We start from the raw sequence: 15,362 nt of genomic DNA, 5'->3' as shown, positions 1-15,362 counted from the left end.
CTCATTTTTCTGTCAGAATTAGTGTTTTCTTTTTTTAAAGATTTTATGTATTTATTTGACAGAGAGAGACACAGCGAGAGAGGGAACACAAGCAGGGGGAGTGGGAGAGAGAGAAGCAGGCTCCCTGCAGAGCAGGGAGATTGATGTGGGGCTCGATCCCAGGAGCCTGGGATCATGACCCGAGCCGAAGGCAGACGCCCAACGACTGAGCCACCCAGACGCCCTTTTCTTTTCTTTTTTTTAAGATTTTATTTTTAAAGTGTGCACCTGGGTGGTTCAGTCAGATCAAGCCCCGCATCAATCTCCCTGCTCAGCAGAGAGTCTGCTTATTCCTCTCCCTCTGCCCCCCACCCCGCTTACGCTCTCTCTCTCTCACTCACTCTCTCTGTCTCAAATAAATAAATAAAATCTTAAAAAGGAAAAGATTTTATTTTTAAGTAGTCTCTACACCCAGCATGGGGCTGGAACTCACAACCCCGAAATCAAGAGTCATATGTTCTTCTGACTGAACCAGCCAGGCACCCCTGAATTAGTGATTTTCTTATCAGTTTGTATGAGAGTTCTTTTTTTTTAATTATTTTTTTTGATGTAGTGTTCCATGATTCATTGCATGTAATACCCAGTGCTCCATTCAATACGTGCCCTCTTTATTTTTTTTTATTTTTATTTTTTAAAGATTTTATTTGTTTATTTGACAGAGAGATACAGCAAGCAAGAGAGAACAGTGGGAAAGGGAGAAGCAGGCTTCCCACCAAGCAGAGAGCCTGATGCGGGGCTCGATCCCAGGACCCTGGGATCACGACCTGAGCCAAAGGCAGACGCTTAACGACTGAGCCACCCAGGCGCCCCAATACGTGCCCTCTTTAATACCCATCACGAAGCTAACCCATCCCCCCACCCCCCTCCCCTCTAGAACCCTCAGTTTGTTTCTCAGAGTCCACAGTCTTTCATGGTTCAATTAGAATTCTTTCTATTAGGATGTAATCTTTTGTCAAGAATTTTTCCTTTGGGGCGCCTGGGTGGCTCAGATGGTTAAGCGTCTGCCTTTGGCTCAGGTCATGATCCCGGGGTCCTGGGATCGAGCCCCACATCCGGATCCTGACTCAGCAGGGAGCCTGCTTCTCCCTCTCCCTCTGCCTCTCCCCCTGCTCGTGCTCTCTTTCTCTCTCTCTCCCTCTCTCTCTCTCTGTGTCTCAATGAATAAATAAAAATCGTAAAAAAAATTATTTTTCTTTTTAGGGACTTGTTATAAACACAATTATCTGGTGTCAGTTTTCTGGTGTCAGCTAGCCCATGTGATTTTTTTCAAGGTCTGATAATATACTGACTATTATAAGTCTACACAATTCAGTTTTTGGATAGACTGCCTATTTTAAGTAATGTTGATAATGCATTTTGCCTTTCCAGAAAGAAGAAATGATGTAAATAATTCACTATCCAAACTTTAAGGTCAGAAGTGAGGAGGAAGGTCAGGAAGACTATGGCCTGGCCAAATATTTTTCAAAGAGGAACTCTGTTCTCCCGGTTCAGCCATCATCATGTTGTTGTGTTCCTGCTCACCTTCTTCAGGTATGTTCGTTGCTCAAACTGTGCCCTTGGGTTTTTTGGTTTTGTTTGTTTGAGGGAGCTAGTTATTGGCACAGCAAGTGTTTAGTGCGGTGATTGGCATGGGCTTATGAAATAGGCTGGTTATTCTTTCTGCTGTGCTTTCTGGTACCTCTAAGTAGTTTTCAAGGGCCATTTTGCCCATGTTTGGCAATGTCTGGAGGCATTTTTGGTTGTCACCAAAAGGGTGCCACTTGCAGTGGGTAGAGACCAGGGTTGCTCCTGTAGATCCTACAACGCACAGGTTAGCCTTCCACAATAGAGAATTTGGGAGGCCGAAAATGTCACTAGTGCCATGGTTGAGAAACCCTGGTTTAATATACGATTAAAACCAGGAGCTTCAGAACAAAGGGTGCGAATATTCAGGGAGTGCCCTGTGCATCCTTGAGCAGTAAAGATGGTATGAGACAATTGTGAGGAGCTCTAGAAACTCCTGTGAGATCCCGAGTGTTAGCCTGACTGAAGGATCATCCATATTTATGATTCTGTGGCCCTCAGTGGCTCTCTTTGGTGGTCCAAGGATGCCATAAATCAGGCTGTTTGGTTTTAGGAGCCATGTTATTTATAACCCTGAGACTCAGCTATTTTGATTATTTCTTCTGGGCAGATTTTGTTTGTTATTAATCTTTATTGAAGTCACCACAAATGATGTGATTTATTTGTTTGTTTGTTTTAAGGCAGAAACTAGGAAATGGCTCTCTGTGTAAGAGTTGATAGGTAATTTTGGATGCTTATGTTAGGGATATCCATTTTTGAGGGGTGAGAGGAGACACCAATGGGAGGAAAAGACAGGACTCCAGAGAAAGCTACTTAATGGCTAATGCATCAAGGGGCCAACGGTTGTTAAAGACTTCAAATTCTTTACAGAACTGCCACCATGATTTAGAGTGGGTTGGGATCAGTCATGCATCTATCTTCTAGGTGGAGGGGTAAGTTATGAGTGAACACAGGGGCTCGTAATGAAGAAGAGTAATTAATTTTTTCTTTTGCTTGGCAGAGACTGTTCAATTGATAGTTCTCATAAAGCAGTACTTTTCCTTTTTTTTTAAGAGAAGAATTCTAAAGTTGAATAAAACAAATGGGACTATATCTGAGATTTTATCGAATGCCGTTTTCTTTGCTATTCATTCAGTCGTATTTCTTTTCTCTTTTGCAGTTATTCGTTGCTCCACGCATCAAGAAAAACTTTTAGCAATGTTAAAGTCAGTATCTCTAAGCAGTGGACCCCAAGTGCTTTCAACAAGTCAGTTAGACTGCCTGTAGAGGTAAGCAGAGCAAATGTTGGGATGGGTTTAGGAAGGGAGCTGTGCCCACCCCTTAATTCCTCTCAAGTTCTTCTACTTTGTTTCGTTCATCTGCCTAGGACTCTGAAATGGCTGTTTCCTATGGCATAAAACCCAAACTGTTCTGCCCAATTTCTTAGCTTGCCCTGACTCAAGCCTTGCATCCAGCTTCCTTCTCACTGTTTTGAAGTGACACATCTCTGTTGAGGTGGTTTTTTAATTGAATTTCACAAGTACCTGTATTCATTTCTGCCTTTGAGATTTTGCTTATATTCTTTTGTATGCTCTTTTTCTTTTTTTTAAAGATTTTATTTATTTATTTGAGAGAGAGAATGAGAGACAGAGAGCATGAGAGGGGGGAGGGTCAGAGGGAGAAGCAGACTCCCTGCCGAGCAGGGAGCCCGATGCGGGACTCGATCCCGGGACTCCAGGATCATGACCTGAGCCGAAGGCAGTCGCCCAACCAACTGAGCCACCCAGGTGCCCTCTTTTGTATGCTCTTTTGCTTTCTTCCCACCCATCTAAATCTTGCTTTTTCCTTTGTGGCAAGATAAAATGCCACTTTTTCTTTTTTTTCAGTCATCTCTACACCCAACATGAGGCTCGAACTCACGACCCTGAGACCAAGAGGCTTATGCTCTACTGACTAAGCCAGCCAGGCTTCCTGAAATTGCCACTTTTTCTCTCAAGTTTCTTCCCACCTTCCACTGATTTTTTCCCCCCTCTGAAAGGTGTACACCATGTGTTACATAGTTTAATGTCTCAGTATTTACATACTTTCTAATTGTTTCATTTGTTTGTATCTTGCTTAAGAGTCTAGAAGTCAGGGCGCCTGAATGGCGCAGTTGGTCAAGCGACTGCCTTGACTCAGGTCATGATCTGGAGTCCTGGGATCGAGTCCTGCATCGGGCTCCCTGCTCAGCGGGGAGTCTGGTTCTCCCTCTGACCCTCCCCTCTCTCATGCTCTCTCTCTTTCAAATAAGTGAGTAAAATCTTAAAAAAAAAAAAAGTCTAGAAGTCAGGGAGTATGTATCCACTTCCTTGAATTCATTATGGATCAGGTGAATCCCAGTTTGGAATGGAGATGCTATTCTTTACAATATCCTTAGTCAATACACAAGTCCACTCCCCTCATTCTTTACCACATTCCTTGAGTTCTACTTATGTGGGATTATACATACATATTAATATTCTTGGCATGTCTTACTTTTTTTTTTTCAAAAAGATTTTATTTATTCATTTGAGAGAGAGAGGACAAGCTAGGGGAGGGGCAGGTGGGGCAGAGAGAGAGGGGAAGCAGACTCCCTACTGAGTGGGGAGCCCAACTGGAGCTTGATCCCAGGACCCCTGAGATCATGACCTGAGCCAAAGTCAGATGCTTAACCAACTGAGCCACCCAGGTGCCCCAGCATGTCTGATTTCTTAAAATACTTTTCCCCTATTTGGATCAATTAAAAGTTGATAGAGATCTGAAGGTTATAGGACTATCCCCTCAAAATGTGATTAAGTTACTCAGTCAATTGCTTATTGAGGGTCTGTCTTGCATAAACACTGTTGTAGGCAGTGAGCATTACCCACCCCCAAAAACACCTAGAGAAAGGTTTAAAAGGAAAAAAAGAGCCTGTCCTCACAGAACTGATGTTCTGTTGAAGATGCTCTTTTATGATTTTTCTTTCCCACCCCCTTTTATTTAAAGTTTATTTTTGGGTGCCTAGGTGGCTCGGTTCATGATCCCAGGGTTCTGGGATTGAGCCCTGCTTTGGGCTCCCTGCTCAGCAGGGAGTCTGCTTCTCCCTTCGCCCCTCCCCCCTGCTCAAGCTTGCTCTCTGGTGTGCGCAAAAATAAATAAATAAAAAATCTTTAAAAAAAAAGTTTTTTGTTTTTTTAGTAATCTCTACACCCAACAAGGGGCTTGAACTAATGACTCCGAGATCGAGACTTGCATGCTCTTCCGATTGAGCCAGCCAGGCAGCCCTCTTGTACAATTTTTATTGAATTTAAGTTATCAGGAACTTTTAAAAGAAAAGATGTTAAGAATAGAGGGCTAGATTTTTTTTTTATGTTATGTTAATCACCATACATTTACATCATTAGTTTTTGATGTAGTGTTCCATGATTCACTGTTTGCGTATAACACCCAGTGCTCCATTCAATACATGCCCTCTTTAATACCCATCACCAGGCTAACCCATCCTCCCACCCCCTCCCCTCTAGAACCCTCAGTTTGTTTTTCAGAGTCCATCGTCTCTCATGGTTCGTCTTCCCATCCGATTTCCCCCCCTTCATTCTTCCCCTCCTGCTATCTTCTTCTTTTTTTTTTTTTTTAAACATATAATGTATTATTTGCTTCAGAGGTACAGGTTTGTGATTCAACAGTCTTGCACACTTCACAGCGCTCACCATAGCACATACCCACCCCAATGTCTATCACCCAGCCGCCCCATCCCTCCCACCCCCACCACTGCAGCAACCCTCAGTTTGTTTCCTGAGATTAAGAATTCCTCATATCAGTGAGGTCATATGATACATGTCTTTCTCTGATTGACTTATTTCACTCAGCATAACACCCTCCAGTTCCATCCACGTCGTTGCAAATGGCAAGATTTCATTCCTTTTGATGGCTGCATAATATTCCATTGTATATATGCACCACATCTTCTTTATCCATTCATCTGTCGATGGACATCTTGGCTCTTTCCATAGTTTGGCTATTGTGGACATTGCTGCTATAAACATCGGGGTGCACATACCCCTTCAGATCCCTACATTTGTATCTTTGGGGTAAATACCCAGTAGTGCAATTGTTGGATCATATGGTAGCTCTATTTTCAACTTTTTGAAGAACCTCCATACTGTTTTCCAGACTGGCTGCACCAGCTTGCATTCCCACCAACAGTGTAGGAGGGTTCCCCTTTCTCCGCATCCCCACCAACATCTGTCGTTTCCTGACTTGTTAATTTTAGCCATTCTGACTGCTGTGAGGTGGTATCTCATTGAGGTTTTGATTTGGATTTCTAGAGGGCTAGATTTCACACTCAGTCTTGACTAGTGTTGTGTGCACAGTGAGTATGTCTAAGTGATCAAGTGACTTATCACAAACCTTCAGAACAGGGTGGCCTTAGAGGGGTCGTGTGCTCTGACCTCTCAGCCAGAATGGAATCTTTCTTTGTCATTATTGAAAGATGCTCACTCACCTTCTGCTTTAATACTTCGAGGAAGTTCTTCCTTGTATTGAGGGAAAACTATTCTGCTGTTTAATTTCGATCTTGGGTTTTCTTCTGAGCCACGCATAGTAGTCGATTCCTGCTACATGACAGCCTGCTGAATATTCAAAGAAAACCTCGGCAGGCTGAGGTCTGGAGGAAGCCAGGTACAAGTTTCCAAGAGTGTTTTTTCGGTGGAGTGCACGGGATGGATGTAATTCTTCTAGCAACAAGTTGTGACAGCATTGGTGGAATCTTGTCTACTGGGGAAGGTTATTAGAGACTCCGCACCCAGGGTTTTTATTGGGATTGGTCATGTAGGCGCCCTGTGCCTGGCACATACAAAAATTCCAGACTCTCAGGAGGAAAGCAGGTTCAGCATAAACCACATTGTTTGTACAAACAGTTTAGGTACAGTGAACCACTCTTAGCAGAGAAGGATGGGAACCCTCCCAAAATCCCAGTTCCCAGATGCCAGCCAAGGGGCTCACTTCACAAGTAGGCCCTTTTGAGGAGAACAGTCTCAGGCCTGCCGTGTTTTTTTTTGTTTGTTTTTTTTTTAATTTTTAAAAATTTTATTATGTTAGTCACCATACATCACATCATTAGTTTTTGATGTAGTATTCCACGATCCATTGTTTTCATATAACACCCAGTGCTCCATGCAGTACGTGCCCTCCTTAATACCCATCACCTGGCTAACCAATCCCCCCTCCCCCCAGGCCTGCCGTGTTAACTCTTTCCTGCCAGTAACTATGTCACATTATTAGCTCTTATGGGACTTGCATTAACTTTTCTGCTTAGCTGTTTGTTTTTTTACTCTAATTGCTGCTAAAATAGGTTTCACCATTCTGGTTTTTCAGAACTATGGATTAAGTAGTTTGGATGGATTGGTTATATAGAAGTCAAGTTCAGACTGATCCTGGAGATGTTTGTACTTCCATCTCTGCCATTATGGACAGAAGTGCTGACCTTCTGTTCCTTTCTTTAGACCTTAAGGTCTGGTTTTTTTCCTTTCTGAAGCCCACTGCTGGGAGTGGAGCTCCTGGGGCCATCTGTGCCTTTCATTCTTCCTGTGCTTCTGGGTCTGTAACTGTCAACCCTGGCCTCCCTTTGAGACCTCCTTTCTTGGCCACAGTGGGAAGCATTCTTAGAACCAGAAGTTTATGTGGAATTATTCTGAAAAGTATTTTGCTTATATATTGTTAAACATTTCTTAAGTGTCAGCATCATCAAAAATTACTTTTGATAGCTTTCATTGTTATGCATAGCTATCTTAGATGCTTTACAAAAAGAATTAAGCACACACAGTGTCTTTTCCTTGAGAATTTATAATGGATCCCTCTGATTTGCACAAACATTGAAAACAGCCAGTGAACATAAGATCTATGTATAGAGATAATAAGGAGGTAATGGTTAAATTTGACAAGTCAGACAACTTGACTGAAAATTGTAAACAGAATTTTGTTCACTAAATTAAAAAGCCTTACCTCTCCAGACAGTATAGTCCTTCCATGAGAATAGCGTGGGGAGCCTCCACTGTCCAGGAGAGGGAAGCGGGATTCAGGGTGTCCTCAGCTTTCTGTCTCAAGCTCATCCACAGCCACTCTTTCCCTGAAGAACCTCACGTCAACTGATACCACTCACCGTAGGCAGAGAACAGACCCCTGAACGCAGGTCAGCATGAGCTCATCCTCTGCTCACCACTGCTGGAATCTCTTGTCAGTAGGTCCCCACCCCATGCCTCGCCCTCACTCGGTGATGAACATTCTCGCTTAGGAAACCCACACTGTCACTGTTGTTATAAGCACACAATTTCGTGTTACCAGGAAGTGCCTCAGCATGCCGCTGTTCTCGTAGATTCGTGCAAACCCTCCCCATCAGACACAGGAAAACCCCATGTTCATACGGGCCGGTGGGTTCACATGATAATTGTACATACACGCAGGCCAGCTTAAACCACTGAAGTGTGTGGGGTTTCAGCATGGTAAAGTCATTTTGTCGGTGACTTTCACGAAACATTGGATGATTCACTCCTTTGGACGGACCATTTCTTACTAACTGGTATACTTGTCTTGATTTTGACTTCTGTGACTGAAGTAAACTTTCTTTTCTAGGCTTTTTCTATTATCCTATTTTCTGTATCTTTGTGTTAGTCCTACTTGGTTTTTTTAGTTTTTGGTTTGGTTTTGTGTTCTATTTGTTAAGTAAGCCATCAAAAGTATATTTCAGCTGAATTCTGGCAGTGAAGCAGAAGAAAGCTGTTTCAAGTCTGTCAGTTCTTGTGAAAGCCACACCTGCAGGGAGTTTTGGTGACCTCTTGAGAGAATAAAGAAAAACTCCAGAAACTTCGAGCAGTTGCTTGAGGCCGTGGTCTCTAGCTCACGTTGGTGTATGCCCAACAGGGCTTAGTCCTGGGTCCTGATGAACATCAGGGTCAAAGTCTGAGGGAAAATGTGGCAAAATAACTCTAACTGGAGAACTTTAGGGCCCCACTTAGCACACTGATGGAGCTTAGCTTTGTAGGCTCTTCTCTGTCATGGCAGCAGTGTGTGAGGTGGTGTTAAAGGAGCAAGACCAGTGCCATAAGCCACACAGAAGTGAGTCCCAATCCTTTAGAATCACGCTTTATATATTTTATAATTTTACTTTGTTTTAAAGATTTTATTTATTGCTGATTGTGATTTTTCTTCTTAATATTCTAGAGTCAGAATTTCTTTTCTGTGACAACCCATCTCAGAAATCATTTATTCCTGTAGTTCTCTAAATTTTTGTTCTGAGGATCCCAAAGAGCTTTTGGCTATGTGGGTTCATATTTTTAGATACTTAGTGTTTTAGAAACTAAAACTAGAAATTGAAAAAAAAATACATCGGTTTTCAACAATAAAAAGGGGAGGCTTGCCTGGGTGGCTCAGTCGGGTAAGCATCTGACTCTTGATTTCGGCTCAGGTCATGATCTCAGGGTCTTGGGGTCAAGCCCCATGTCGGGTACCACACTCAGCACAAAGTCTGCTTGAGATTCTCTCTCTCCCTCTGCCTCTCCCCCGACCTCTAAAATAAATAATAAATAAAATCTTTAAAAAATACATAGGTTTTTTAAGTTATTTTTAAGTGAATTAAATAAACTCATAATGTGTTAACATAAATAACATTTTATGAAAGATGATTTTTTGAAACAAAATCACTTAATGAGGAGAGTGGCATTGATTTACATTTTTGCAGATCTCATCATGTCTGGCTTAATAGAAGATAGTAGTTTTTCACGTCTGCTTCTGAATTCAGTCTCTTGCAACATGATCCTTTGAACTATACGAAGAGATTTTGACCTTTGACAGATACATAGTGGGAAGGGGAGAAGTATTTTAATAGCCTTTTCAGTTAATTGTGGGCATTCATCTTTGATACTACACCAGACTTTGACAAGTGGCAGTTTCTTAGAGGTTAGTTGCCATGTGGAATCTGAAACTGTATCAATTAACTTTTTATACCCTTACATTAAGATCCATTTGTCTGTCTTTACTTTGAATGGATTCTGAAGTGACAGGCTTCTTTCGTTCTTTTTTGAGGAAATGTCTGCCAAATACCCAAATCTGAATAACTATAGCTTGTCTGTCAGTCATTCTTTCAAGTAAAAAACAGTCTCCTCGCTTGCACCTCACACAGCTGCCGAGTGCTTTCCCTCAGTGCAGCCCCGGTACTTTGCTGTGCCCAGTGCTCTACACACTCCCCACTCCGGCACACAGGGTGTTAAAAATAAGTGTACTCAGGGGCCAGCTTTAGTAAAATGAACACTTTTTACTGCTCAACAACAAAAAAATTTTTTAAGATTTTTATTTATTTGAGAAAGAGAGAGCATGCGTGAGGGGGTGGAAAAGAGGGAGAGCGACAAGCAGACTCTGCGCTGAGCACGGAGCCCACAGGGCTTGATCTCACGACTCTGAGATCATGAACTGAGCTGGCATCAAGAGTCCAGCGCTCAACCGACTGAGCCACCCAGGTGCCCCACTACTCCACAAATATGTATTGAGCATTTAGCATGTACCAAGGATGTTCTGAAGTGAAATTGGCTTTTTTTTTTTTTTTTAAACTGTGACCGTGGCAGTAAATATAGCGATTGTTATTTTTTTCCCCCACTGCGTTTGCACCATCAAGGGAAAAGTTAAAGGGCAAAAGCAGATAACATTTCAGTATTGTGCAAATAGCTTTGACCTTGCAGACCTTTCGGCATGAGTGCCGGTTTCCTCTATTAAACCTCCCCAGGGTTCTGTGAGGGTGGGCAGAGGCTGTAGATGAAGGTGCTTTGAGAAAGAGGAAGGACTGACAGGTACCAGCGGGGACTGACGTGGTTCTTGTTGTGTTGCTCTAGATTTGGAGCAGCAACCATTTGTTTCCCAGCGCAGAGGAAGCCACTCTTTTCCTTGGGACACTGGATACTATTTTCCTCTTCTCTTATGCTGTGGTAAGTTTTAGAATTTGGGGGTTTTAGGTTGAGGAAAGATGTAAATGGAAACGACTCCCAACCTTATTAAGTTTGTAAGGGATTCTAGAATTTGTTGACTGAGGAGAGTTCAGCATCGCTGAAGTTTATATTCTGTGTCCCTCCCATCCATCCATCCATCCACCCACCCACCCACCCACCCACCCATACATTCATTTATTCATCCATTTGACAGATATTTACTGAACACCTAGCACGTGCCAGGTTTGTGGGAGTTCATCGATGAGCAACACAGGAATAATCCCTAGCTTTATAAAACTTACATTCTTGAAGTGGGATCTAAGGAAAACAAACAGTAATACAATGCTATACGTAAGCAAATAGAGAGTATGGTTGAAGGGGGTAGGTGCTGTGGAGAAAAAAGCAGGAAAAGGGGAATAAATAGCTGTGGGTGGGAGTTGTAATTTAAGTAGGATGGCTGGGGAAGACCTCAGGTAAGAGGGGATATTTGAGCAAAGACCTGACGTGGGTGAGGTCAGGTTGACTGGAACAGAGTGACAGGAAGTGAGGCCAGAGAAGGTATGGGGCTCAGACCTTTAGGACTTTGGTCCCTTTATTTGGGCTTTGGCTTTAATCTTGAGTGAGATGAGAGCCCTGGAAGGTTTTGCACAGAGGAGTACCAGGATCTGCCCTGTGTTTGGACAGGCGCACTTGCTGCCCCGGGAGACTGGACCAAAGGGCAGAGACAGAAATGAGACAGGTTAGGCTATTCCGATTTTGAGGTGAAGGATGATAGTGGCTTAGATCTAGGGTGGGAGTAACAGAGGTTGGAAGAGTAGGTTTTAACTGTGTTTTGAAGGTAGAATCTCTGTGTGGTTGTAGGGAGCAAGTCTGGTGGTTGCTGAATTAAGGCTGTGGGAAGTGGTGGTAGCCACTGGACCCATGCACCGTGAGTGGTCCTCCTTTCCTCCCAGTGTCTGATTTCCTCTTTTGAAAATGTGTACAGTTACACAAAAGCCTTTTTTTTTTTTAAAGGTTTATTTCTCTGAGTGAGAGCGTGTGTGCATGCGTAAGCAGGGGGAGGGGCAGAGGGAGAGAGAGAGAGAATCCCAAGCAGACTCCCTGTCAAGCTACACGGGGCTCAATCCCACAACCCCAAAACCATGACCTGAGCCGAAATCAAGGGTCAGACACTTACAGACTGAGCCACCCAAGTGCTCCATAAAAAGCCTTTTAATTACGAATGTCCAGGTGATGTGAAATACCCAGTGAAAGTCCTAAAATACTCTCTGAATGTTTATTTGGGCAGTTATTGGAATGTCTTCTTCAAAGAGGAAACTTGTAGAAACAATTGGAGCAGACCTTCGATCATGTAGCCATGCTCCTCACCCTGGGCGTTTTCTGTATGAAATGCTAGTACAGGGTCATCCGGCTTTGGCTGGAGCACTCCCAGGGGTGCCTCTCTTTGAGCCTTTTATGGAGTATTTTAAGAAGCGGTGTAGTCTAGTGCAAAGACCAGCTCTTCCACCGTCAACTAGCTGTGTGAAACTTTTTTGAAATGGAACCTTCTTTTGATCTTTAGTTTCCTCTTCTACAGAGTTGTGATAATACCTATCCCTAGGATTAAATAGGTTTAGGAGATAAAAGGTACCACGAAACGTCAGTGATCATTCTTCTTCTTTATATCGAGCTGCATGTTCTTCTGTAGCTTCCAGGTGTCATGCGGGCATTTGGAACAACACGGATGAATTGAATCCCCGATCTGAAACACTGAGAGATTTTCTTCACCCCCTTTACTATATATAGCATAAGACATGTGAGTGGCAGCTATAGAGCACAGAATCGAAAGCCTACAGGTGCCTCTTTTGAGGTTGTGACAGGTTGACCATAATAAGACACATCATGTAAATTTTCTCTAATGTGGATGTCATCAGTTGATCAGAAACGCTTGTATCTGGATTTAGGTTTTCGGTCAGGGTGTTGATTCATTTTACAGATTTATGGAAGAAACTTAGTGTATTGCCCTGGGCTCTTTAGTCTGCCTTGCTACCATGACCCAGGTTTTTATTTCCGGCCACTCAGTGGGAGGAGAGCAGAAGGCAGAACATTTGTACTTATCTTCAGCTAATTACCGTCTGTGCGTCCCTACTCTCCCTGCCTCGTGAGGTCATGAAACCCAAAGGTCAGATTAAACAGGCAGTGCCTGTGCCCCAGAAGCTTCTGTGGTGCAGGACATGTTGTAACATACCTTGATTCAGAATGCAGATGGCTAAGAGCAGCCTCTGGGAATGCAGATAACTGATCTTTAAGAGTTGATCTGTTCTAGAAAATGAAATATATTTGTGTGCTTGTTTTATTAGTATTCCTAGTTTTGTTCCGTTTTGTTTTTATTTTTGTTTTTCCAGTCTCCTTTTAGGCAGTGAGGGGGATCTACTTTTGGTAGAATCAAAGTTTATACTGGATTACGGTATTTTGGTGCGTGAGTTGGTTTATAGTATAATGTGCAGAAGCGCACTGTCGTTTCATGGAACGTTTGTGAAGCTGATGGAGACAGCTAGTCTGGGCTTAAGAATGAAGTTTAATTTTGAGTCATGTTAGTGTTTTATTTCCCTAGTTGCTTGGCAAAACATCTTCCTTTTGTCAGGCTGTGTTGTTATTAAGAGCTGTAAAATATAATGCTTTATTTTTAGGGCCTTTTCATCAGTGGAATTGTTGGAGATCGGCTTAATTTACGATGGGTTCTATCTTTTGGCATGTGCTCTTCTGCGCTAGTGGTAAGTTGAAAAGGTATTATCATCATCATCATCATCATCATCAATATCATCATCTTGGTCGGGTATTTTAGAATCCAAGTACCCCCCCCATTTCTATATGTAGAATAGAAAAGTAAAATTAATCTTCAGGTTTTTTTATTTTTATTTTTATTTTTATTTTAAGATTTTATTTATTTATTTGACAGGGAGAGACATAGCGAGAGAGGGAACACAAGCAGGGGGAGTGGGAGAGGGAGAAGCAGGCTTCCCGCCGAGCAGGGAGCCTGATGCGGGGCTCGATCCTAGGACCCTGGGACCATGACCCGAGCTGAAGGCAGACGTTTAATAACTGAGCCACCCAGGCGCCCCTAGGGGAGTCCTTTTAAAGTGAGATTTGGATCAGGCCCCTCCCATGACTCAGCACCAGAGCCACACATAAAGAGTATACGTGCTGCCGAAGTGAGCACAAGAGCCAAGCATAAATAGCACGGCATTTGGTGCTCTCGAGAACCGGGTCATGGCCCGCCTTGACAGTCGTGTCTGTCACTACACTTCACCACTTGGCTCTGGCCAAACTATTTTCTGTGGTCCTACCATATCCTGTGCCTTTCTGCCTCACTACATTTGCGCTTGCTCTTCTTCCTGCCTTGAATGGCTCTCTTTTCAGCTCTCCATAGTCTCACTCAATGTCGCCAGCAAGTTATTGGCCAAATGGCACTTCCTTCACGATGTCTTCCTTTACTGACCTCATTCATTCTTTTTTTTTTTTAAAGACTTAATTTCTTTTTTCTTTTTTAAAGATTTTATTTATTTATTTGAGAGAGAGAGAATGAGAGACAGAGAGCATGAGAGGGAGGAGGGTCAGAGGGAGAAGCAGACTCCCTGCGGAGCAGGGAGCCCGATGCGGGACTCGATCCCGGGACTCCAGGATCATGACCTGAGCCGAAGGCAGTCGCTTAACCAACTCAGCCACCCAGGCGCCCTGACCTCATTCATTCTTAAAAGTAATCGGTTCCTCTTCTATACTCCCCCTCCTGTGTTTCTTTGAAGGCACTGAGGTTGTCGACGAGGAAGTCCACTGATTTCTGTATCATTCTTGCTTTCCCCAGGAGTCTGTGGCACGGTGGTTGAGGTCACAGATTTCCCAAGACCTGGACTCCCTGGGTGTCTGTCCCTCCTCTGCCCTTTCCCGGGTGTGATTGCTGTGTGCTTCAGCCTCCTCGTTTGAGTACCTCCCACCAGGGCTGGTAGGGACGGTTATATGGGTTTCTGTGTGTGAGGGTTGTGGAACAACACCTGCCTAATCAAGTGCCAGAGAGGCCAAGATCCACGTTTGATGCATCTTTTTTTTTTTTTTTTAAAGATTTTATTTATTTATTTGAGCCAGAGAGAATGAGAGAGAGAGAGAGAGAGAGCACATGAGAGGGGGGAGGGTCAGAGGGAGAAGCAGGCTCCCTGCCGAGCAGGGAGCCTGATGCGGGACTCGATCCAGGGACTCCAGGATCATGATCTGAGCCGAAGGCAGTCGCTTAACCAACTGAGCCACCCAGGCGCCCTGATGCATCTTTTTTTGTTTCCTAGCTCCTAGTGAGGAATTTTTGTTGGTTGAATGAAAGCATGGAGTTCGATTAGACCCAATTTTATTATTGCTTTCCAGTATCTGCTGTTTGAGAGATTGACGTACTTCACTTATTCATGGCCCGCTGACCCACACATATATACGTATTGTTTTAAAACCTGTGTACATTTTTTTTTTTAAAGATTTCATTTATTTATTTGACAGAGAAAGACACAGCGAGAGAGGGAACACAAACGGGGAGTGGGAGAGGGAGAAGCAGACTCCCTGCTGAGCAGGGAGCCCGATGCGGGACTCGATCCCGGGACTCCAGGATCATGACCTGAGCCGAAGGCAGTCGCTTAACCAACTGAGCCACCCAGGCGCCCATCCTGTATACATTTTTGTTCTGTTTTTTCACATTTTTTGAAAAATTGAAGTATGCGCATAAACTCACCCTTCTTGGTGTGTAGTTCTGAGTTTTGACAAACGAGTATAGTTGTGTCACCACCACTCTCCCCCCCC

The 15,362-nt window shown here is 43.4% G+C and overlaps 1 protein-coding gene across 1 annotated transcript; it reads left to right on the top strand.

Annotated features, from left to right (window-relative positions):
* Positions 1-428: 428 nt before the first annotated feature.
* LOC145719701 (sugar phosphate exchanger 3-like) lies at positions 429-13,426 on the top strand. Its single transcript, XM_081811250.1, has 5 exons — positions 429-842; positions 1,408-1,569; positions 2,762-2,870; positions 10,458-10,550; positions 13,220-13,426. Exons 2-5 carry the CDS (start codon positions 1,481-1,483, stop codon positions 13,310-13,312), a joined length of 384 nt encoding a protein of 127 aa, XP_081667376.1. The 5' UTR covers positions 429-842; positions 1,408-1,480; the 3' UTR covers positions 13,313-13,426.
* The last annotated feature ends 1,936 nt before the right edge of the window (positions 13,427-15,362 follow it).

This window comes from Leptonychotes weddellii, unplaced genomic scaffold (assembly GCF_054177405.1).
Source record: "Leptonychotes weddellii isolate Sample4059 unplaced genomic scaffold, ASM5417740v2 HiC_scaffold_649, whole genome shotgun sequence".
Lineage (NCBI taxonomy): Eukaryota > Metazoa > Chordata > Mammalia > Carnivora > Phocidae > Leptonychotes > Leptonychotes weddellii.
This window is presented reverse-complemented; position numbering and strand designations above follow the sequence as displayed.